Source organism: Lepidochelys kempii, chromosome 8, assembly GCF_965140265.1.
Source record: "Lepidochelys kempii isolate rLepKem1 chromosome 8, rLepKem1.hap2, whole genome shotgun sequence".
Classification (NCBI taxonomy): domain Eukaryota; kingdom Metazoa; phylum Chordata; order Testudines; family Cheloniidae; genus Lepidochelys; species Lepidochelys kempii.
In genome coordinates this window covers 18,674,527-18,699,926 of record NC_133263.1, presented here as the reverse complement: position 1 = coordinate 18,699,926, position 25,400 = coordinate 18,674,527, and the positions used below count along the sequence as shown (strand labels likewise).

Sequence of the window (25,400 nt, the reverse complement as noted above, 5' to 3'; positions counted from 1 at the left end):
TGTAAGTCACTTCACATTTCTATGTGGACAGTATTTCAGAGAAATAATAAGGCTTACTTTTTATATAAAAATCCATTTGTCAACATCTCTCTGTTTTTCATGCCTAGAATCACTGGATTTTCATCCCCTTTGTCCATGCAGGTAAAGAGGGTGTTTTGGCTCATTGTATTCTATTCTAGCTTTCACCTCACCCTGATGCCTCCTTCGTCTGGAACTGTATCCCACTTTTCTTGCACAAAACAGCCTCTGTTTCATTCTTTAAAATGGCTTGGGCTAGATACCCAAGTTGCTTCTTTACTACCTTATAGGACATGTGACTTTTTGTATCTGCATATATATTGAGGGAAGAACAACTGTAATGAGATAACATTTAATTAGGGAAAAACGATGGAGATGAAAGTTAAGGAAAAATCAAATCTAAGATCATGTAAGAAACAAAAACTAATCCAAATTTTGTTTTTCTACAGTGGCATGAACATTTTTATGGCACTATTCAGTTTTAATTGGGGTATTGCAGTCTGTCACTATTTTTAATCCAATTGCCAAGATTTTCTACCAGTGCATCCCCCAATATACAAGATTTAATTAAACTGAAAATGTTAAAATTCTGAAGATGTGTACAGCTTTCCTCTTAGAAGTTGTGATCTGCATACATTCATCTTGAAGATATTTTGAGGATTGAGGTTGCAAAACATGTTGAATCTATTTGAGCCATGTGATGGAACTGTTACCTTGGCAATAATTTTTTCCCAACAAAATAGATCATTGTTTAAAAGAGCAAAATATTGGCTTTTGACATTGCGGTTCATCATCCTGTGTCTTCCACTTTTGGCTTATTTTGAAGGTCACCATAAATTGGTTCTCATTCAAATTTCGTCAAATTAAAGTGTTAGTTGGATGTTTTCTATAATATTTGTTACAACAATCTAGACTTAAGATGAAGAGCTTTATCTCTTAAAAACTACAACCTGGAAAAATTATACATTTCAGTTGTTTAAAAAGAGGATTTTCATTTACAACCTTTTCATACTGGAATGTTTCAAGGAGATAAAGACTTTTTTGTGACATTTGTAGGCAACTTGAATCTTCAGTATAAGTCAAGAGAAAAACTGAGTCCCTGTTTAAACTAAAACAGATGCCTTCAACTAAATAACACCTTATATGTCTAGACAATTATTTTCACTGGCCTGAATGACCTTCTTCCAGTAATTACAACAGAGAAGTAATGAGGCAAGTACCTCATCTACTTTCTGTTCCATCTCACCCCCTCTTCCAGTATACACAACCATAATCTTCTTTGCTAAGATATTTAATTAGGGTCAAATCCTGAAGTTGTTACTAATTTTTATTCAATCTTTACTAAGGCAAAAAATTCTGTTGTGAATTAATCCATTTAGGGATGAATTTTGCCCACTGGGAGTAATGGCTGATGAAGGAGTGACTAAAGAAGACAGGGTTTGGCCAAGTAATATTAAATGTATTAATTTTGGAGGATATAAAGTGCTGTACCAGGGTAAGAAGCTCTTCCAAACACAAGAATGACCTATTCCCTCACAGAAATGCAGCCAACTCCGGTATGAAATGTGGTAGCTTAACTACGACACCGGAGCACGACATAACACAGATCAAATTCTGCCCTCAGCATAAATGCATACCTCTCGCTGAAGCCAATGTGCATAGCACCTAAGTAATGCAGGGCAGAATTGGGCATGATATCCCTTTGAAACTGAAGAGGGTGCACAGGATTTAGGACATCAAAATGTAATTACCTGAGCTAAAATTTGGCCAAGAAATTACAGTTAACTTCTGCAAAAAAGCACCATGGGATCTCTCTCACAAATAGTCAGAGGCTGAATTTCGAATGGAAACCTACTGAAAAGGAAAAGGATAATCAAAATATTTTCATGTTAGTTACTTGCATTTGTTTGTTAACATATAAATTGGAAATATATTCCTAAGGAGTGTATAAAAGCAGCTGTGCTTGCAGGAGGTCTGTGAGCTGCATGCCAGTCCAGCCTGTTTTCATTTTTACCATAACAATTAGAATGTCATATGGCATCACTTTTCAGGGATGTTGATAAGGTTTGACAGGTCCACATTTTAACTAAAAACTCACTTTCTTTTTTTTTAAAAACTGACTTGATACTGGAAAAAAAATCACCAGTGTTTCCTAAACAAGGGCTGCAGATGGTGAAGGAATCCCAGCTCCCCAGCTGGGCAAGTTGTGAACAAGAAAATCTGTTTTTTTGTACATTCATAACATGTCACACTATCAATCTCCTCTCCTAAGTCCATTCCTGTGAGCAAGCAGGGGATTGAATAGACAAAAATGCTACTTTCAGAAGCCCTTTAGAAGTGGTTCGTCACCCATCGAAGGAGCAGGAATTTTGAGTCTTTTAGAAGGAACTGGTCAATTTCTTCAGTATGAATGGAAAATATTAAATAAAAAACACATAATTTTCTAGAGAAGGGCATAAATGTTGAGCCATGACATTGTCCATGACATTGTCCCTTTGTCTGTGTGATACATTAACATCATCCCATGAAACATTCAAATGTATGCAGTGATATTAGGACAGACCCTCTGTAGGCTTCAAACTACTTTTTAAAAAGTGGGCAAATTTAGAACTAATATAGCTCAGAATGTTGGCCAGCTATGAGTTATATCAAAATTAAGATTCTTTCTGACTAGGATAATCTCAAATATGATATCATCTCAGAATCTGGCCATTTAACTTTACATGTTCATAATTTTAGAACTACTCCACCATTTTTGTTCAAACTTGGCTTGTTCTGTAGATCTCATTGATACTTAAAATCAAGAAAGTTCTGAAAACTATATATGCTATATTATACCATACTGTATATAAGTATTTTAGGTGTTTAAAAATCCAGTTTATTTTATATTAATTTATAAATTATTGATCATGATATAAAGAAAAAACATGCTTAAGGCTTAAACACAGTGGGGCAGATTTAAGGGTAGACTTTACTTCTTCATTCCCTAATATTTGGATGCTCTATTTTTCAGTCTTAATGATGCATTAATGTTAATGCTTTGCATAGAATTGTAATAAATGGGATCTTGTTAGATAATTGATTACTGAGACATTAGGTGGGCAAGTCCAGTTTGCAAAAAGAAAAGGAATACTTGTGGCACCGTAGAGACTAACCAATTTATTTGAGCATAAGCTTTCGTGAGCTACAGCTCACTTCACTGAATGCATCCGATGAAGTGAGCTGTAGGTCACAAAAGCTTATGTTCAAATAAATTGGTTAGTCTCTAAGGTGCCACAAGTACTCCTTTTCTTTTTGCAAATACAGACTAACATGGCTGCTACTCTGAAACAAGTCCAGTTTGGTTTATTTAAGTCAGGCTGCCCAGACTAAAGACATGACAGTATGTTACATGTGGGCTGAGGTCTTTTATAGATCTTCTGCTTCCCCCCCCACCCCTGTTTATTTTATATTTACAGGACAGCTACGGCATAACTTATTCTTGTTTAACTAGTATTAAATGTCTACTTTGTGGTTAATTGTTTGGACAGTTACATTTAATACACTTCAAATTTTCAGTGTACAAAAGGTTACAAAAAATTTGTCTAAAGGAGACAATAACACTTCTTAATGAATTACTTACTTTTCCCTCTGCAGTTGGAACATTTTATACTTTTGTGAGATGGACTTAAAAACATAAAGAATGGCCATGATGGGTCACATCAATTGTCCATCTAGCCCAGTAATCTGTCTCTAACAGTGGCCAGTGCCAGAGGCTTCAGAGGGAATGAACAGAACAGCGCAATTTTGAGTGATCCACGTCCTGTGATCCAGTCCCAGCTTCTGGCATTTGGAGGTTTAGGGACACCCAGAGCATGGGGTTACGTCCCTGACCTTCTTGGCTAATACCCATTGATGGACCTATCCTCCATGAACACATCTAATTCTTTTTTTGAAACCAGTTATACTTTTGGCCTGTGCGTTGTGTGAAGAAGTACTTTCTTATATTTGTTTTAAACCTGCTGCCTATTAATTTCATTGGGTGACTCCTAGTTCTTGTGTCCTATGAAGGGGTAAATAACACTTCCTTATTCACTTTCTCCACACCATTCATGATTTTAGAGTCCTCTTTCATATTCCCCCGGACCTTAGTCATCTCTGTTCTAAGATGAACAGGCCCAGTTATTTTAATTTCTCCTCATATGGAATCTGTCTCATGTGTCTTATAATTTTAGTTGCCCTTCTCTGCACATTTTCCAATTTTTTGTAGTTTTGATTACAACCTTGTAACTTGCCATTTGAGTAGTCAGAGCAGATTACAAGTATATATGTTTAAGCATCTGCAAAAATAAGTGTGCAAAAATAGATTCTGACTTTCCGATATATTTTTACTTCACAAGAAATATAAAATTTGCTTGCTAATATTTTAATTTTTCTAAGCCTAACTTTGCTAAGCTTTATGGAAGTTTTAATTAACAGTTTATGCTAAAAGCTCTAGGCCTATTTGTTAACAGAATAAACACAAACCACAGTGTGATACAGAAAGACAGAGAGAAAAATAGGCATATGGATGTATAGCATGTGGATGAATGAAAGAAAACTAGTAGATCACATCTGAACTCCTTATTTCTCTGTGGAGGGATCTGAAACACAAGTTCTAAACTAAATTCTACGATTTGATTCTTTCTAGTTTGGATACAAAAGTAAAAAAGGTTATTTTCTGGGTTTGATTCAGATACAGCAGAAATCTCACAAAGACAGCTCTCTTCATAGGTGTCATAAATATAAAGGGAAGGGTAAACCCCTTTGAAATCCCTCCTGGCCAGGGGAAAGCTCCTCTCACCTGTAAAGGGTTAAGAAGCTAAAGGTAACCTCGCTGGCACCTGACCAAAATGACCAATGAGGAGACAAGATACTTTCAAAAGCTGGGAGGAAGGAGAGAAACAAAGGGTCTGTGTGTCTGTCTATATTCTGTCTTGGCCGGGGATAGACCAGGAATGGAGTCTTAGAATTTTTAGTAAGTAATCTAGCTAGGTACGTGTTAGGTTATGATTTCTTTAAATGGCTGAGAAAAGAACTGTGCTGAATAGAATAACTATTTCTGTCTGCGTATCTTTTTTGTAACTTAAGGTTTTGCCTAGAGGGGTTCTCTATGTTTTGAATCTAATTACCCTGTAAGGTATCCACCATCCTGATTACAGGGGGGATTTCTTTATTTCTATTTACTTCTATTTTTATTAAAAGTCTTCTTGTAAGAAAACTGAATGCTTTTTTATTGTTCTCAGATCCAAGGGTTTGGGTCGGTGGTCACCTATGCAAATTGGTGAGGCTTTTTATCCAACGTTTCCCAGGAAAGGGGGGGTGCAAGTGTTGGGAGGATTGTTCATTGTTCTTAAGATCCAAGGGTCTGGGTCTGTAGTCACCTAGGCAAATTGGTGAGGCTTTTTACCAAACCTTGTCCAGGAAGTGGGGTGCAAAGTTTTGGGAAGTATTTTTGGGGGAAAGACGTGTCCAAACAGCTCTTCCCCAGTAACCAGTATTAGTTTGGTGGTGGTAGCGGCCAATCCAAGGACAAAGGGTGGAATATTTTGTACCTTGGGGAAGTTTTGACCTAAGCTGGTAAAGATAAGCTTAGGAGGTTTTTCATGCAGGTCCCCACATCTGTACCCTAGAGTTCAGAGTGGGGGAGGAACCTTGACAATAGGATTTCAGCTTAAGAGTCAGCTAGTCTATATCATTAACCTATATTTATATCTTTATATATGTATATCGTTATCCTTTTCTAAAAAGGGAAGGAAGGGAGTGTGATTCTCATGGTTAAAGAAAGAGCTTTGGGAGTCAGGACCTCTGAGTTCTGAACTTTTTCTCTGATTTGCTGAGGGCAAAACACTTAACCTCTCTCTGTGTCACAGTGTACCCATATGTAAAATTGATATAATAATATTTCCCTTCCTCACAGGCTTGTTGTGAAGCCTCCTTAATTTGATATTTTAAAATGCTTTGATAGCCTCAGATAAAAAGTGGTATATTAGTATAAAATAAATCAAGTTGACTTTGGAGCTAAGGATTTTGTGTGCCAGAGTGAATGATATATTGCAATGGGGAACTTTTTGCTGTGCCCTCAAGGAGATGAGGAGCAGCAGCAGATGAAACATATTACCATGCTGGGATCAGTGTAGATTGCTACTGTTTACATGGAGATGCTTACAATATGAATGCCTGCTGTACCCTTTTATAACAACTATAATGTACTTCAGGCTTCCAGGCTAACATTAATCTAACAATTTTGTAATGATCTGAAACTAAAATGGTTTCATTCTGCAGAGATAACTGCAAATAAAGCAACTGACAACTATGCAGGCCACAAACTAGAAAAAATGGTGTTGTTTTGTTGTTTCTCTCTCTCTCTCTCTTTTTCAGTCTCTCTTTCACAAAGATGGAAATGATTGGGAGCATTAGTATTCTGACGAAGAGAGGCTGTGACAAAGAGCGTGACTGCAGGGCCTCCTGACTCCTCTATGATGCTGCCAATGATGTAGAGGGGACTGGCTCCAATTGCACCGTTTTCGAAATAGCCCTAAGATGGTACAGAGAGAACAGACAGAGAGGCAATTCACAAACACAGACATAATGTTTTTAGTTTCCCGGCATTAGGTTATCATTTTGCACGGAAGAATGATACCAGGTGAACACATATTTGTCCTCATGCAGTGGTTGTAGATATTGGTGAATGTTTGTTCATTTAAAGAAAGACCATATATGGACATGTGTGGTTACATCTTCTTTCTGCATGTGTTTCACTGTCAGGATTTGGAAACCTCATGCAGGATGTGCTGTGGTGCTTTAGTCAAGTAAAAGGAACTATTGACATAGGAGTCACAGAAGGTAGGTTTATTTTTCCTTTTGTTGCTTTGATCAAAGAGAACTTGTTTTTCATGTACAGCTTGCTTGATCAATGTTGGGTTTATTTGATCACATGTTGTTGAGTAAAATTGCAAGAGAGGAACTGAGCTGTGCTTCCTTTCTCTTCTGTTTTCTTCAGATAGTTATTCATTTTAAAAGGTAAGTCACCAAAATTAGTTAGCAATCAAACATTCATATTATGTAATTATTGCTTAAATGGATTGATAATTTAACAACCATTTGTAAAATTCATTTATAATAACTCTTCGTTCTTATTCACAATAGCATCTCAGGGAATTATGATGCAACCTCCCCCCAAAAAATGTAATATTGGAATCAGTTTGCTTTGATTTCTGGATGATATCATACTAATGTACTATTTACCCCCATATCTGGGGATAACATAAATTAGAGTGCCTACATTTTTACAGATATGCATTAGTGCAGGAGGGATTTCAAAAGCACCTCGGGGATTTAGGAGCACAAGTCACATTGACTTTCACACCCAATAGTGTTCAGTGGGAATTGTTCTGCTTAGGCACTTTTGAAATTCTCCCCCGACAAGCACAACCAGTGTCTCATTTCATATTTGGTCAAATACTGGACACATGGAAATGATATTCTGCCATAGCTGAATAGAACACAGGAACAAATAAATACAATTTTACTGATCTTAAAGTTGTGTGTGTTAAATTTATCCTGTTCTCTCCTTTGTTTATTCCATTCTTTTCTTTTAACTCTCATTTTCTCTCCATTGCCCACTTTCATTTTCTGTTTTATCTCCCATTTTGTTTTTATTGCCTCTTTTCTATCCATAATTTTGTTTCCTTCTTGACTTCACACATTTCCTTTTACATTCAATTTGTCCTTTGTGGAGGACTGAGATCGCCATCCCATCCCATTTCCTCATATTGCTCCCAAGTCACTAACACCCTTTCCCGCATTTTTATTACCTGATTCTCAAAAACATTTTTGTTTGCCTAGAAATTCTAGTGCACTTTTTTCTGGCATAGGCAGGCTAGGTATCAGACGATGAGACCCCCATCACTCTATCTTCAGAGGGCTTTTATGGAAGGAGATTCAAGTTTCTGATCTGGGTTACTGCATTGATCTTTAATGTTTAGAGACCTGGGTTTCCTTTATGTTTAAATTATCAGCGAACATGAGTTCACCCTTGTGATCATATCACAAAACCACTACATGACTGATGATTTAGACTGGAGTTTAGAATAACACATGTGGATGTTGCAGATCAGGACTTAGTTACACTGGCAGAAATGTGTGGTCTGTCTGAAACCAGTATTACTGCATACAGCTTTAGACAGTGAGGCTGGCATGAGTGGATTTCCTCCAGTGGAATCACTTTAGGCACTAAAATGATGCATGGAAAAGAATTTTCTGAAAGGGGTGCCACTGCTTTTCTATGGGCACCAAGGTACCAAATGCAGGAAATGAATTATTCTGTTGTCGTGTTTTTATTTATTTATTTATTTATTTATTTATTTATTTATTTATTTCTGGAAAGTGAGCGTTTCTTTAAAAGCAGAGAAACCTGGTTCTAGGTGTAAAGACAACTGATTCAGCCCGTGTCTTGGGTAGCCTCTGCTAACAGAGTTCCTACTTCCTACCCTGGTCCCCAGGAAAAGTGTCTTTACCTATGGTACCATTGCATATTCTTCCTTGAGTGATTGCCCCCATTGTTGAGCTGGCTTGGGAACACAGGGGTATAATCTGAGAGCAGAGTGGTGCATGAAACACAACAAATATTTAAAAACCTATGAAATGACTGCAAAAAAATTAAAATCAATTACAGTCAAGGTCACTGAATTCACGTGCTGCAATGTGGTTGCAAACCTCTTTGCATATGGTTTAAGCCTTTCTCATACAACCTAGATATGGAAAAATTATTTTACTTTGTCATATCTATCTGCCTGCCAGTTCAAGATAAATAAGAATGCTGGCTTTTTTTTCAGCTTGTGAGCCAATGAATGCTTTAAGACATTGGTTTTCAACCTTTGGGTGTTGACACCTCCCTCACACACACACAGCAAATAGGTCCAGGGTGTAGGAGAGGGCTCCTGAAACTTGTTTTCTATTGTAATATGGGGCCACAGCATGGAAAAGGTTGAGAGCCACTAGTTTAGAATATGTATGCAGTGTAATCAACAATGAAACAAGTGATCATACAAATCTCCAAAAATTGGTCAAGAAGTAAAGGTGGCCTTAAACAAAAGATCAAGCATGACTGGGTAGGAAGCCGTGCGAGGTAATTAAGAGGTAGAGTTAATTATTATTGGTGGTGGTTGGTGCTGTTTCATTTTGGATATATATTTACAATTATTCCACAGCATCCAGTACTTCAGTGAGGTAATACAAATTTATATCACAAAAGTGTTTAAATGCTTCCGTTTCAGCAGAGCTCCATCCTTTTAGTTTTAAAAACTTTATTCTATCATGTGCTGCAGTCTTTGGGGTATATTCTAATCTCTCACCCTCCTAGCTCTTGTTAATGTCAATCTTTTGTGTCTTATTTTCATGAAATATAATCTCATTGACTCTTGTGATGTATGCAGTTATGTGCCATTAACTGAAAGGAGATCTTGCCATTCTGTTTACTGAGTACCACACCTTTAAATGTAGAGGATTCTAACTACTGCAGGGCACGTGGGTTTCAGATCATACACAGAATGTTGTGGAGAGACCGTCTATGTGCGTGCTCTCTCTCTCACTCATTTAATAATTGTTCTTTCTTTTGTCTGTTGTTTTCCTTAACCTGAAATAAAAGTAACCTAGCGTGTAATACATGTTTTGATGGACTCAATAATATAATGGATCCTTTTCATCTCTAGCTAACATAACCTTCCAAGTAAATGAGATATTTTATACTTTAGAGGGGTCTGAAGTTATTTTTTTTCTAGTTGTAGAGACAAGCACATCAACAAGGGTAATATAAAGGTACCAGACAATTACATTTGATGTACCACATTGTATCAAACCAAATTTCATTCCGGAAAATATAAAACAAATTTTCAGGAGTCCTGCTTCAAATTGGTTTAATGGGGATTAGCAACTTGGTGGAGAATCCAGATATATGCAAAATAAAGAGGCAGGATTTCCCCCATTTCTCTTGAGGCATCAGGATCCACAGCATAGAGTCATCATGACTTAAAAGTATCAGCAAGATTAGAGGAACTTCTCCAGATTTGACTGTGGGTGATGCCACTGGGAAGAGCTATATGTGGTAGATGCTGTTGTCTTTAAAAGGCAGCATAATGAGATTTGGGGCTGCAGTGCAACTCCTATGATCTATGTATAACAGAATAGTGGGTCATAGGCTCTTAGTATGTAAATAATGTCTTATTTAATTATTCAAGTTTAAAACATACAGATAATAAGGAGTTTTCCAATGGAAAATTATATATAAATAGCAATATTTAAATTAAAATGACCACAGTACATTCAATTGATCTTTCTAGTGCCTGTAAGGAATACTTTATCATTGGGATGCTATTGGATTCAAGAAATCTGCCATTCCCATTGAGTTTGGGACTTTTATTACATGTGCTTGCATAGTCTGTGTTTGCCAGGTCATCCAAATGTGTAACTGATAGCTCAGAATCAAACATTTAAAATGGTGAGTAACTGTCTGCAGGTTCATTGCTTGGCTCTGAGCCTGGCCTGTTGTCTTATCATGTTGATTTCCTTTTTGTGTTACTTGCTGGTTAAGCACAATGCACCTCCAGATTTTTGCATGTGAACTGACATGTTATTTGTTAATGGAACATAAAAAACTGAGCACAAACAATTAAATAGATTCAAACCACCATAGGGTTACTGATATTTTTGTGTCCGAGGTTTAAAAGGTAGGATTGATCTCTTTCTTGGGAAACTTTTGAATCTATTTTATATTTTTAGTGAAAAGGACTTTTTTTTTCCAGTCATATACAGTGGAGACTATTTTAATCCATAAATTTGTTGTAAAAGGAGAAAGATTTTTGTAAATGTCAGTGCCATAGACAGAACTGCTGGGTTCCTTCTGCTTCAGCTCTGACTCTGATTTCCTGTGTGACCTTAGGCAGGCCACTTCACATTCCTTTGTAGACAATATTTCAGAGAAATAGTGAGGCTACCTTCTGCCCTCTTTTGAAGCTGTGATGGGAATCTTGGCCACAGAACTGATACATTTTCAGTGCACAAAAGTGGGGAGAGTAGGGGCTGGATGTGGAAGCTTATTTCTGTGCAAACTCTAGTGTACAGAGGCAAGTGGAAGCAAATTTGTCGTTTGTTACATGAGCATAGGGTCTGCTGTTGCATTACCCTTTCCATCTTCCCTCCCTATTGCATGTCAGCATCCACACAAGTTACTTCATCTACTCAACTGCCAATGTGGAACAATTGCTCTGCAGTGGCAGTGAGATGGGAGGTAAAAAGGGAAGATTCTGGGCATCTGTCCAGAACTTAGCCTGGCTACTTTGGTTTGAAATTGGGTTCTGGACTCTTATTTAATCCTTATAAATCCACTGTTATCAACCAGACTGATATACTGGTTTTGTTGGGGTTGTCTTGCCCAGAGGACGAACAGTAATTTTCATAATTTTGCAGCCCTTTCACTGGAGTAGCTAAGAGTTTTTGACACCACGAGGAAGTTAAAACCAAAACCTGATCATTGTTCTAACTAGTTAAGTGTTGAGCACCATTGACTTAATCAGCCCCCCTTTCAATTTACAGTTTGAGCAAGTTTGATTTAATATTATTAATTTTTAATACAAATGTCCTTGGTTTTATTTATTTTTTATTTCATTACCACTCCTCTTCCTACAAACCTTTTTCAAGATACAGTTTAAACTAATTTTCCCCCAGATAATGGCATAAATAATTTCTTAGACAGGACTTCCTTAACCCATTCCATTGATCAAGTAGAGTAGGTAATTTCAAAGCTGGCAAAGCTAAACAAAGTATTGATACTCTACTTCAATTTTGTCAGGAAAACTGAAGGTAATTTTCTGAGTTTAACTGTGAGGGGAGTGAATGTGAGAATGAATACCATCATCAGTACCATCCTTCTTTTCTGGATTTCCAACACCCTGTGTGAAATAGAATGCAGAACCCATTTCTTTGCATAGTTATGGTCTGCTTACTGCAAATTTGTTCTTTTATCAAAATTTACTCTGAGTGTGCACAGGAAGTCCAATATGTGGACATGACCATAGGACCCTTACTTCTTGGCTGAATCCAGAGATAATACTCAGCAAAATTCAGAACTCTAATATTCCTCCTTGCCTACAAGTCTGTATGTCCCACATGAGTGGGAGTTCTGCATACATAGGGATAAGAGAATATTACAGCTGAGATTTAAAATATAGCTCAGAATGCAGACAACTTTGACTTAATCTTCTGAGTAGGCGGTAAAGAGCATGAAACACAACATGTTTGGCACATTTATACCACCTGGTAGCTTTTATATTACCAGTAGTTCTAGTATTGACTTATAGCTTCAGAGGAGGACGTTTAATTTCCCACTTGCAGAGTACCACTTGCATAGTTACTAGAATTTGTGGCTGGAGGGGTTAAACAGCAAAATGAAACACATAAATTAAGTAGTGGGTAGATGCCTACTCCAGCCAGTTAACCATGCTTTAACATGTGCTTCCGGAAACCAATAACCACCCCTTTCCCCCCGCCCCTTGATATAAGCCATTGCTAAGGTTAATAGTGAGAAGAAAGACCATGTTTGGAAAAAGTGCCATTTATAGCTGTATGTGATTCTTCTTACACTTACACCAGTGTAACTCCACGGGCTTCAGTAGATGTACACCAGTGTAAGGGCATGGCTACACTTGCAGATGTAGAGCGCTTTGAGTTAAACCCGCCTTCGGAGAGCGCAGTAGGGAAAGCGCTACAGTCTGTCCACCCTGACAGGAACAACTGCACTGGCATGGCCACATTTGCGGCACTTGCAGCGGCATTGGGAGCGGTGCATTATGGGCAGCTATCCCACAAAGCACCTCTTCCCATTCTGGTGCTGTGGCTTGTGGGAAGAGGGTGACGGGGTGCGGGGCATTCTGGGTCTTGTCCTAACGCCCCGTGATGCATCAGTTCGCATCCCAGCAATCCCTGTGCTTCCATCCACATTTGACACCATCTGTCAACGTTTTTTGTACTGCGTGCTCTGTCTTCCCTTTCGGTCTGCAGGAATGGAGCCCGAACTGCTGAGGAGTATGCTGATGAGTCTCGCCAGCACATCACGTTTGGCAGTCGAGTTATTCCTTATGATCCAAAGTGACAGTGAGGGCTCCAACGATGATATCGACTCTAGTAACACATATGACATGAGTTTGCTTGTGGCATTCACGGACATGCTCACCACCGTGGAACGCTGCTTTTGGGCTCGGGAAACAAGTATTGAGTGGTGGGATCACATTGTCATGCAAGTCTGGGATGACGAGCAATGACTTCAGAACTTTTGGATGAGAAAAGCCACTTTCATGGGACTGTGTGAGGAGCTCGCCCCCACCCTGCGGCGCAAGGACACAAGATTGAGAGCTGCCCTGATGGTGGAGAAGCGGGTTGCTATTGCAATCTGGAAGCTGGCAACTCCAGACAGCTACCGATCAGTTGCTAACCAATTTGGAGTGGGGAAGTCAACCGTTGGAATCGTGTTGATGCAAGTTTTCAGGGCCATTAATAGCATCCTGCTCAGAAGAACCGTGACTCCGGGTAACGTGCATGACACTGTGGATGGCTTTGCACAAATGGGTTTCCCTAACTGCGAAGGGGCGATAGATGGCACACATATTCCAATTCTGGCACCAACCCACCTATCCTCTGAGTACGTTAATCAGAAGGGGTATTTCTGTATGGTTCTCCAGGCGCTTGTGGATCACTGTGGGCATTTCATTGACATTAACGCAGGCTGGCCTGGAAAGGTGCATGATGCACGCATCTTTCAGAACACTGGCCTGTTCAGGAAGCTGCAAGCCGGGACTTTTTTCCCAGACCAGAAGATCACCGTAGGGAAAGTCGAAATGCCCATTGTGATCCTTGCAGACCCTGCTTACCCTTTAATGCCCTGGCTCATGAAACCCTACATAGGGAGCCTTGACAGCAGCAAGGAGCGGTTCAACAGGCTGAGCTGGTGCAGAATGACTGTGGAGCGTGCTTTTGGCCATTTAAAGGGCCGCAGGTACTCTCTGCATGGGAAGCTGGACCTGGCCGATGACAGCATCCCCGCGGTTATATCCATATGCTGTACCCTGCATAGCATTTGTGAAGGGAAGGGTGAACGATTCACTCAGGCATGGAACTCAGAGGTTCAACACCTGGAGGCTGAATTTGAACAGCCAGAGAGCAGGGCTATTAAAGGGGCCCAGCGCGGAGCTGCAAGGATTAGGGAATGCCTTGAGGGAGCAATCTGAGGCTGAAAGCCACCAGTAATGTCTGGTGCCCTGCACAGGAGTGAAGTACAGTGGTTCTAATGTTAGTAGGAATCTGTGTTTGCTACACTGACTTGCAGTGCCTGTTTCTTTCCTGAGCTAAGGTGTCTTTTACTTTATGCAATAATAAAGAATGTTTTCAAAGCCAGAAAATTCATTTATTGAAAAGAAACACAACTGCTTGGGAAACAGAAAGGGCAAGGGGGTGGGGTGGGGAACGGTACAATCACAGATTCGTGTATGTCCTGTTATCATACTCAGCCTTCCTGTCTGGAGTGCTGTGCAATGAGTGCTGCACTTCAGGATGGCTATACTGCATGGTGATGGGGGTTGAGTGTGGTGGGTAAGGGTCGTAGTTTTCAGGGCTGGGTGGTGAAGCTACAGGTGTTGGAGGCAGCTGGTGGCAGTAAGAACCCCGATGTTGGGGAACGTGGGTTGGAGGTGACATGGGAACACAAGGGAAAGAGTTTTGGGACAAGGGCTGCAGGGGGGGTCGGGCACGGTAGTGCTCCGCCTGCATGGCTACAAGCGCCTGGATCGAGTCTGCTTGGCGCTCCATTATGCTTATCAGCCGATCCGTGCTTTGCTGCCAGACCACCATGCTTTTGTGCCGGTGCTCCTCATTCTGCTGGCAGATCCTCCTTTCACTGTCCCATCACTCCTGCATTTTCGATTTTCATTACTTGAATGCTGCATTACTTCATGCAACATGTCTTCCTTGCTTCTATGTGGCCTCTTTCTGATTCTTTGGAGTCTTTCGGCTGGTGATAACACGGATGGCTGAGATCTCAAGGTTGCATCTGTAAAGGCAAAATGCAATACTTAACAGAGGCAGCATTGTTCACACCAGACAGAGCATGATTCCCCTGTACTTATGGGTAAGCACAGTCTACACAATAGCATAATTTGCCCATCCCAAAGCGAGCACACATAACCCACGGGAGCCCCAAAATGGTGAGCAAGCACAGGGTCAAGCATGATTGATTGTTTCAGGGCTGTACTGTCCTCTGGGTTTCTGTACCTTGGGGAGAGCCAACAGCGGCAGGCGGCCCCTGTACTGAACACTGTCCCCACATTTTCCACAGGAGTTCGTCCTGGAAGATATCTCGCTACTGAGGGTGACCCGGGAAGCAAGGGAGGGTCTTCTACTGCAATGCGGATTCCGCCCTGGCCCATATGCAGCTTGCCTGTGTGCAGCAATGGTCCCCCCGTCCCTCACGGCACAGTGGTACGGACAAGTTAGCCTTACTGGGACAAGGAACACAGTGACTTTCCTGAGAAACCTGTGCAAGCACATTGCCCAAGTTCCACCTTTGAAGAGATCACTGAGGCCGATTACCACAATGTGAGAGAGCACATCATCGCCCTATTCTGCATCTAGGCATGCATGCAGCCCTAACCCTCCTCACCCGAAGAGCCTCCTTCTCAAAATAAAAGCCGCTTACTGGGAACCTTCTCTGGTGTTTGTCCTTCCCCAAGCACTGGCCACTGTGACTGGCTACCTTCCTCCTGGCTTGAGAACAGCTCCTGGCTGCATGCATCTAGGGATTCCAGGGTGTCTTCCTCCATCTCAGCACCCTCACTCCCGCTTTGCTGCTCCTCCTCCTCCTCCTGCGTTGTTGAACTGGGCTCTGAAGTGTTCATGGTGGTTCTTGGTGTGGAGGTGGGGTCAGCCCCAAGTATTGTGTCCAGCTCTTTGTAGAAACAGCAGGTCGCAGAGGCAGCACCGAAGCAGCCGTTTGCCTTGCGGGCTTTGCGGTCGGCATTCTGCTGCTCCTTCACTTTAATCCTGCACTGCAGTGCGTCCCAGTCATGGCCCCTTTCCATCATGTCCCTTGATATCTGCCCGAAGGTATCGTAATTCCTATGGCTGGAGTGCAGCTGGGACTGGACAGCTTCCTCCCCGCAAACACTGACGAGGTCCAGCACCTCGCCATTGCTCCATACTGGGGATCGCCTGACGCATGGAGGTATGGTCACCTGAAAAGATTCGCTGAGAGCATTCCAGGCATGGCTGAGCAAACAGGAAGGGGATTTTCAAAATTCCCAGAGAATTTAAAGGGCGGGTCTGACGGTTGGTCACCTGAGGCATGGAACAGTAAGGCAGGGCAGTAGAGGCAGTAGAGTTCAAAGTGATGACCAGAGTGGCTAGAACAGGCATTGTGGGACACTTCTGGAGGCCGATCAGAGCACACTAACAGACCAGGGCGTCCACACTGGCACCGCGGCGCTCCAGTGGGGGCGCACAAAACATTATTCCACTTGACGAGGTGGAGTACCAGGACAGACCAACCGCGGAGTCAGTGTGGTCTACATGACTTGCCAGTGTGGATGGGTAGTGAGCTAGTGTGCCCGGGGCTCCTTTAGTGCGCTGTAACTCGCAGGTGTAGCCAAGCCCTAAGTGAGAGCAGAATCAACCCTCCTGCATGTAAGTTAAGGCTTCTTGGAGAACTGGATCTAAGACTTCTAACCACAACCATTTATTCTAGCATTGATTCTGCAATATTTCTTAGACTAAGGTTCATTGGGGTGTGTGTGTGTGTATGACAGAGAGAGAGAGAGAAAGAGAAAGAATCTCCCTACTTACAGCTGTAAACACTATGTTCAGTACTATTTTTAGGCCTAGGCCCTAAAGCTGTACACAGACTGATAAGTCAAAGGGACTTCTTAGCTGTGGGAGATGGAGAGAAACAGTTCTAAAGCACCACAGTTTCACAGACGGCCCTAATAGGTGCACCTGCACAACTGCCCACACCCACTGGCATTTGGCAAAACCCACATTGGCATCTGCAAACAGGGAGTTAAATGTACAATTGCTTGTTTTACATGGAGAGATTTTTTTTGCAGGCTTAATTAGGTCCAGACTCTGCAAACACTTTGTAATGGAAAGTATACTGTTAGAGTCAATGGGACTATTTGTAAAAGGACTACACACCTGTAGTTCAAGTTCAGGCTTTTTGTACTTACTTTCCAGGCCCTTCATAGCTTTACTTCTCTGACTCAGTCAACCTTATCTCCTGTTGTGCTGTATGTACCGCCTTTTGCTCTGCCAGTTATGCCAACCTTGCTTGCCTGTTTATCTGCTTCTCTCCAAAATATTTCTGCCCTTTCTTTCAGATTGCTCCCATGCAGGGAACACACTTCCTGCGATAAGCTGCTAAACCATCACCCTCAGTCCAATCTCTTTTTAATTTTCACTTCTTCCATGAAAGAAATTAGCGAACTAAGAAATAAATATTCCTCAGATATAATTAATTAAAAAAATAAAAAGCCTTCCTTACTCCATCGTGCCATGATTAGTACTCCCCGAATAACCTGTAATCCTTCTGATGTGACCTCTACACTTCAACCCCATCCCCACCCGACTGTCTTGTTATTCCTTCACTATGTCATATCTAATATTCATTTGTAAACTAGTCAGGGCAGGGATCATGGTTTTTATCTGTTTTAGGAGGAGCCCAGTTTACACAGTTGGACATAGGTAATAAGTATATTTGCTAGTACAGCCATTGGGCCCCTTGTTAAAAAAAAAAGAGAATTTTTAAAACAGGATGCATTAAAATGATGCCCGCTGTGTTTAGGTTTTGAAGATTATATGGAATGTTTCACTTACCTATCGCTTTTAAGCAAGGTCTCTGTTAACTTGCTATCCAAAAAATAACATATAGTTTCCTAGGAGGTTGGATGGACACAGGGATTAATAATTGGATATAAAACCTTTCACCTTAAGGTTGTTCAAATCTTGACCTCCAGCACCTATTGAAATTAATGGAAAAACTCCCATTGACTTGACTGGTCCATTGTACGTAGTGAGCAAAGCTGGTGGCCGGTTGAAATAATTAGTGCAGGTATCAGTGGACAAAGTTCCATATCTTATTAATCATGGGCATAATCACCAACCTAGATGTCAGTGGGTGCGCCTATTCTGCAGTAAAAAACATGCAGCACTGAATCTCAGATTCTCTGTCAATTGATTCAGGCTTTTGGGGTTCGGGCTGCGGGACTAAAAATTGTAGTGTACACATATACGGACTCTGGCTGGAGCCTGGGCTCTGAGACACATCTACCTTGTGGGGTTTCAGAACATGGGCTCCAGCCTAAACCTGAAAGTCTACTCTGCAATTTTTAGCCCTGTATACTGAGCCCCATGAGCCTGAGTCAGTTGACCCAAGCCAGCTATGGCCTTGCCAAGACAAACTCAGGCAGGTTTGTGAGTGAATGTGAGGCAGCCTGCATTGGTCCTGTCCATACAATGCATTATGTGCAAGATCTCATCTGTGGGTTGACTTCAATTTCCAGTATTGCCTATCTGGCATTTTACATGAGAATTTAGATTCGTTTACAGAAATAACAGATGACTTATTATATGTGCATAAAGTTCATTATACAAGATTTCTTAGAGATGTTTGCATATTAGAGCCACGGAAACCTACACTGTTATAGTATCATACTGTATCAGACAAAGAGTATACTAATATACTGTATATTATATGTAGCATGCAGCCACTTATTTTAGTATTGTGATCTTGATCTTGTGAACTAAGTAAGATGATAGCTGCTTTGGGATGCAGTGCTGGTGAATCAATAAGTGGCACTCTTCCTTCTGAGTCAGTACTGAAACCAATGTCCATTGGTGTTAGATGGTGCTATGTTGCTGGAAGTGCCATCTTTCAGGTGACACATAAAACAAAGGTTTCAGAGTAACAGCCGTGTTAGTCTGTATTCGCAAAAAGAAAAGGAGTACTTGTGGCACCTTAGAGACTAACCAATTTATTAGAGCATAAGCTTTCGTGAGCTACAGCTCACTTCCTCAGATGCATATCGTGGAAACTGCAGCAGGCTTTATATATACACAGAGAATATGAAACAATACCTCCTCCCACCCCACTGTCCTGCTGGTAATAGCTTATCTAAAGTGATCATAATGGCCCACCTGATGATCACTTTAGATAAGCTATTACCAGCAGGACAGTGGGGTGGGAGGAGGTATTGTTTCATATTCTCTGTGTATATATAAAGCCTGCTGCAGTTTCCACGATATGCATCTGAGGAAGTGAGCTGTAGCTCACGAAAGCTTATGCTCTAATAAATTGGTTAGTCTCTAAGGTGCCACAAGTACTCCTTTTCTTTTTACATAAAACAAAGCCCTTCAGGCTACTTGGGCCAGATTCTCTTGCCTTCACCATCCCTTTTGCAACATCATGCGGACTCACACATATACACAGTGTGGGAGTATGCCACAAGTCGGTGGGGTTACAGTCAAAATAGGACACAATAGTGCTCTGACTCTTCACAGCTGTTGGACAGGTTTTTAAGGACCATTGCCAACTGACATAGTTTAGCTGAGGCCCTAGGCTGCTCTAATTTACACAGAGGACTGGGCTGGCATAAAAGTGGCCCCAAATCCAGGGAGCACAAATGACTCATTGGCAATTCACAACTACCTCCATACTTTGCTGTGCTCCATTAGGGAGGGTGGGCTCAAGAGAGAGCCTAGGCTTTAGTGATCACATGGAATTATTTATAAGAATGTAGCTAACTTTTCCCTGTCATTTCAATTGGATATGGCATTCATCACTTCCTGAAATAAACTGTTGTGTGGTGTTGTTGTTTGCTGTTAAAACAGCTGTTTTGTTTCACCCCAGCAGTGCTGCATTTTCAGAGTGGTGAGTGAAATGATCTTATTTTGCAGTTCATATAGGAATGTATAAAGTGCTCTGGGATGAAAAGTGCTCTATAAATGCAATATATTATTTGTATTCTTGAATCTTGTTTCTTGTGACATATTTGCTATAGAAAAATGGTTCTAAAATTGTGGCCTACGATGCACTTTCACATGATTCTGTCACAATGAAGTAGCATTTGTTAGTCTTCGCATTACTTGTAGACCAGTCCTGGAATTTTTTTGAGTTCTCAGAGATATTTTTTAACAAACTAAAATGGAAAGAAAAACATGTTTCTCCATGCACCTGCACAACTTCTTCATGTCTCTTGGTTGTCTTTGTATAAACACAACCATGATTAAATTTGCTGATGACAAGAAAACTGGAGATCCCTCCACACAGGTGGACAGGACCAAACTGCAAAGTGACCTGGAATGATCAGAGACAAGGAGGTCTGCAGGCAACAGAGGCAGATTTGGTCCTAATAAATGCATAGTCCTATACCCTGGGAGACGAAATAAATAGCAACAGTACAAAATAGGCAGGGTGGCAGGACATAAGAAGCTAACAGCATATGAACACAAATCTTTTTTCAGCTTGTCCCCTCAACACAGTTCTTACATTACTTTTTCATGTAACCAAGCAAGCTACTACAGTGAAGATGTGGACAGGGAATGCACATATCTGTGTGAATATCTCTGTCTTAAGAAGTGGTACACAAAGTGAACAAGTGTGAGAAGTACTGATCTAGGTACATTGGCTTGAATGCTGGAGGCCTCCAGGATCAGCTGGATGCTTAAGCATTTGAATTATAGCACTGATTGAAGAGCGTCAAGGGCACAGTAAAAGGTACTTTCATAATGTGGTTTAATTTTCATAATGTGGTTTCTAATAGCCCTTTTAATATCCCTTGGTTACTCCCATGTCCTAAATTGCTGTAAAATATTAACCAAATGCCTGACTGCTCTGAAAGCACCTAACAGTACTCTCATGTGTGGGGAAGACAGTGTGCTTAGTTTTAGATTGCTCTCACTCTTACTGAAGCATTTGTGACAGGTTTCAGAGTAACAGCCGTGTTAGTCTGTATTCGCAAAAAGAAAAGGAGGACTTGTGGCACCTTAGAGACTAACCAATTTATTAGAGCATAAGCTTTCGTGAGCTACAGCTCACTTCTTCAGATGCATATCGTTTTGTGACATTACATTCGCACTGAAAATTGCTTGGTGCTGAAATCACTGTTTTGTGTTTGTGTTTTGCAGAATGATAAAATAGAAGCTAAAATTAGTTAGTGTGATCCTCAAGTCACCAGTTATCACCAAACCTAGTTACATTCCCTTTCCCACCTCCCCCTCATATCCTTTTGGGCTGGTTGTCTGCTGTATGTACAGTTTGCAAAGCACTTTGGAATCCTTTGGAATGAAAGGCTACATATAAATGTAGGATGTTTTTATGCTGCAGCTACTCTTAAAAACTAAATGCCTTTTTTTATTCTACTATGGTTTAACCCCCACTCCCAGTTCTTTAATTAAACAAGGGCAAATACCATTTCAGTACATCCTCTTTTATTATTCTTGAAATCCACGTCTTCCCTGGGTGATTTCTTTTAACAGCAGCCTATCTCTCGGGTGACAAAGTTGTAAAGCCTTGGTTACATTAAGATCTTTACCCCGAATGAGATATGGTCACAGAGTCTCCCTGCTCCGAGACGCTGCTGGTTTTCTTTCTAAGACAAACAGACCCAAAGGAGAGTAGGATGTTGCAGGCACTGTCGTTCAGGGTGTGTGTTTACAGGCAGGACTGACTTAGTCAGCAAATCCTGCTCTGATGAGCTTCAGCCAATGAAGAGCCTATCCCCGTTTGCTTGGGGGCTTCAGAGTTCGAACAGCATGCATGCAGAAATGTGAGGCGGCTCTCTTCCTGCTGCTGATGGCAAAATGGGGTCCGGTGACAGCGATTACTTGGGTTTCCCAGCTCTGCAGACCCAGGAGGGGTCCTATAACGCACCTCCCACGCGGTCTGCCTTGAAAGCAGAAGGACTCCTCATGGATTGAGGAGGCTTGGTTTATTTTAATTTTTTTTATTTATTTTTTTGGAAGATGAAATGCTTTTCTCGTTACCTGCCTTACATCTTCAGACCTCCGAACACCATCCTCTCCTGCAGCTGCCACACAGAAGGTACAGCCCAGTGGACGGCTGGTGGGAGGAGGAGGGAAACGTGGGTAGGTGGAAAGAAAGTGGGCTGGGAACATGACTGCCCCCAAAGCTCTGCTGACATTGCCTTTTGCAGCTAATACATGACAGAGATTGCTGTCGAAAGCCTGTGTGTGCCAGACTTAGAGATCAGTTCAGCCTTCTGGAAAGCAAGGAAAAACTGTTATTAGCTAGCCATTTATCGAGATGAAGACTGAAAAGCAGTAAAATGCTTGGGAGGTGTTTTGAACACTTAGCAGGTTATTTCTGTAAATATGCATGATTTTGCTATTAAGTTTACACTAATCATGCAAACTAGTAGTCAGAACCGATTTTAAGAAAGACTCTCTCACTAGATACTGGTCTGGAAATTTTACAGGCTTCTCATTGTCTGTTTAACTCAGCTGTGCATTCCCAAGAAGGCAATTAAGAAAATAGATTTTAGGATTTTATTCGTTTGTGTATTTTTCACTGTTTCATTCCTTCACTTGAGCCTGTTTTCAGGTCTCAGCAGAAAAGCTCTGCAGCACTTGCTATTAAATCTTTAATGTTTGAACAAGGTTTGAACTTAATGCCCTGGATTTTAGTGGGACTGCTGCAAACTTTCCCCTTCCATAGGGAGTCATCTCTCCTGGTGATTTATAATCTTATGTGTGTGTGTGTGTGCCATGTGTGAACTACCAGGGCAATTTTGTGAATTACCTACAATAATTCCTAACACATGTGCAGGATTCAGAATTAACACTGATATTAATTCGCTGTTTGGAACTGAAATATTTTTCACACGTCCTATAAAAATTAAAGATTTGGAGGAAAAAATCTAAAGATGTTTGTCAGTGAATGTCTAATCAGCTAGAGTATTGCCCTGTAACTAGTGGCAAGTTGGTGAGAGAGAGAGAAGAGACTAAGGGCCAAATCATGCTCTTAGGCCATGTCTACACTACGAAAGTACTCCCGATTTTACAGAAGTCGATTTTTGGGAACAGATTGTATAAAGTTGAGTGCATGCGTCCACACTAAGCCCATTAGTTTGGCGGTGTGCGTCCACAGTACCATGGCAAGCATCGACATTCTGAGCGGTGCACTGTGGGTAGCTATCCCGCAGTCCCCACTGCCCATTGGAATTCTGGGCTGAGCTCCAAATGCCTGATGGGGCCAAAAATTTGTCACGGGTGGTTATGGGTAAATGTCGTCAGTCAACCCACCCTCCCTCCCTCTGTGAAAGCAACGGCAGACAATCATTTTGCGCCCTTTTCTCTGGATTGCCCGAGCAGACACCATAGCACGGCAAGCATGGAGCCCGTTCAGCTCACCGCAGCAGTTATTACCATTGTAAACACCTCGTGCATTATCGTGCAGTTTATGCAGAACCAGCATCTGAAAAACCAGGCGAGGAGGTGATGGCAGCGCGGTGATGAGGACATGAACACAGATTTCTCTCAAACTGCGGTCTGGCAATTTGGAGATCATGGTGTTACTGGGGCAGGCTCATGCTATAGAATGCCGATTCTTGGCCCGGGAAACAAGCACAGACTGGTGGGACCGCATAGTGTTGCAGGTTTGGGACGATTCCCCATGGCTCCAAAACTTTTGCATGCGTAAGGGCACTTTCATGGAACTTTGTGACTTGCTTTCCCCTGCCCTGAAGCGCAAGAATACCAAGATGAGAGCAGCCCTCACAGTTCACAAGTGAGTGGCAATAGCCCTGTGGAAGCTTGCAACCCCAGACAGCTACCAGTCACTTGGTAATCAGTTTGGTGTGAGCAAATCTACTGTGGGGGTTGCTGTGATGCAAGTAGCCAATGCAATCATTGAGCTGCTGCTATCAAGGTTAGTGACTCTGGGAAATGTGCAGGTCATCCTAGATGGCTTTGCTGCAATGGGATTCCCTAACTGTGGTGGGGCTATGGACGGAACGCATATCCCTATCTTGGGACCAGACCACCAGGACAGCCAGTACATAAACCGCAAAGGGTACTTTTCAATGGTGCTGCAAGCACTGGTGAATCATAAGGGACGTTTCACGAACATCAACGTGGCATGGCCGGGACAGGTTCATGACACTCACGTCTTCAGGAACTCTGGTCTGTTTAAATGGCTGCAGGAAGGATTTACTTCCCAGACCAGAAAATAACTGGTGGGGATGTTGAAATGCCTATAGTTATCCTTGGGGACCCAGCCTACCCCTTAATGCCCTGGCTCATGAAGCCGTACACAGGCACCCTGGACAGTAGTAAGTAGCTGTTCAACTATAGGCTGAGCAAGTGCAGAATGGTGGTAGAGTGTGCATTTGGATGTTTAAAGGGTCGCTGGCATAGTTTACTGACTCGCTCAGACCTCACCGAAACCAGTATTCCCATTGTTATTGCTCTTGCTGCGTGCTCCACAATCTCTGTGAGAGTAAGGGGGAGACATTTATGGTGGGGTGAGAGGTTGAGGCAAATCGCCTGGCTGCTGAATACATGCAGCCAGACACCAGGGTGGTTAGAAGAGCACAGCAGGAAGCACTGCGCATCAGAGAAACTTTGAAAACCAGTTTCATGACTGGCCAGGGTACTGTGTGACACTTCTGTTTTGTTTCTCCTTGATGAAAACCTGCCCATTTGGGTGCCTCTAAATTTCCTGTAACCCCTCGCCCTCCCCCTTCGATCACAGCTTGCTTGCAAAGGAAATAAAGTCAGTATCATTTAAAAAACATGTATTCTTTATTAATTGATTATAAAAATAGGGAGATAACTCACAAGGTAGCCCGAGTGGGGTGTGGAAGGAGGGTAGGAGGGAAGGAAAAGGCCACTTCAAAACTTGTTGAATGACAGCCTTCTGTTGCTTGGGCTGTCTACTGGATTGGAGTGGTTGGGTGCCTGGAGCCTCCCCTCCAGCCCCCGCGTTCTTGGGCGTCTGGGTGAGGAGGCTATGGAACTTGGGGAGGAGGGAGGGTGGTTAAACAGGGGCTGCAGTGGCAGTCTGTTATCCTGCTGCCATTCATGAACCTCCACCAGACGCCGGAGCATGTCTGTTTGATCCCACAGTCGCCCCAGCGTTTCCTCATGCCTCCTCTGATCTTCCTGCCACCACCTCTCCTCACGTTCATCGGCCGCTTTCCTGTACTCTGCTATTGTGTCCCTCCACACATTCTGCTGAGCTCTGTCAGTGCCGGACGACTGCATGAGCTCAGAGAACATTTCATCGCGGGTGCATTTTTTTCACCGCCTTA

At 41.8% G+C, this 25,400-nt stretch overlaps 1 protein-coding gene across 2 annotated transcripts in view; it reads left to right on the top strand.

Moving 5' to 3' along the window:
• The first annotated feature begins 6,575 nt into the window (after positions 1 to 6,575).
• Positions 6,576 to 25,400, top strand: part of PPP2R2B (protein phosphatase 2 regulatory subunit Bbeta) — a 249,535-nt gene continuing 230,710 nt past the window's right edge. Inside the window, exons 1-2 of one of the 2 annotated variants that reach the window (XM_073355745.1) lie at positions 6,576 to 6,682; positions 6,805 to 6,882. In XM_073355745.1, coding sequence (XP_073211846.1) covers positions 6,673 to 6,682; positions 6,805 to 6,882 — 88 coding nt within the window. In that variant the 5' untranslated portion in view covers positions 6,576 to 6,672. Of the gene's footprint in view, positions 6,683 to 6,804; positions 6,883 to 21,927; positions 22,172 to 25,400 lie in introns of those variants that run through there. The other variant, XM_073355746.1, reaches the window with a different exon arrangement.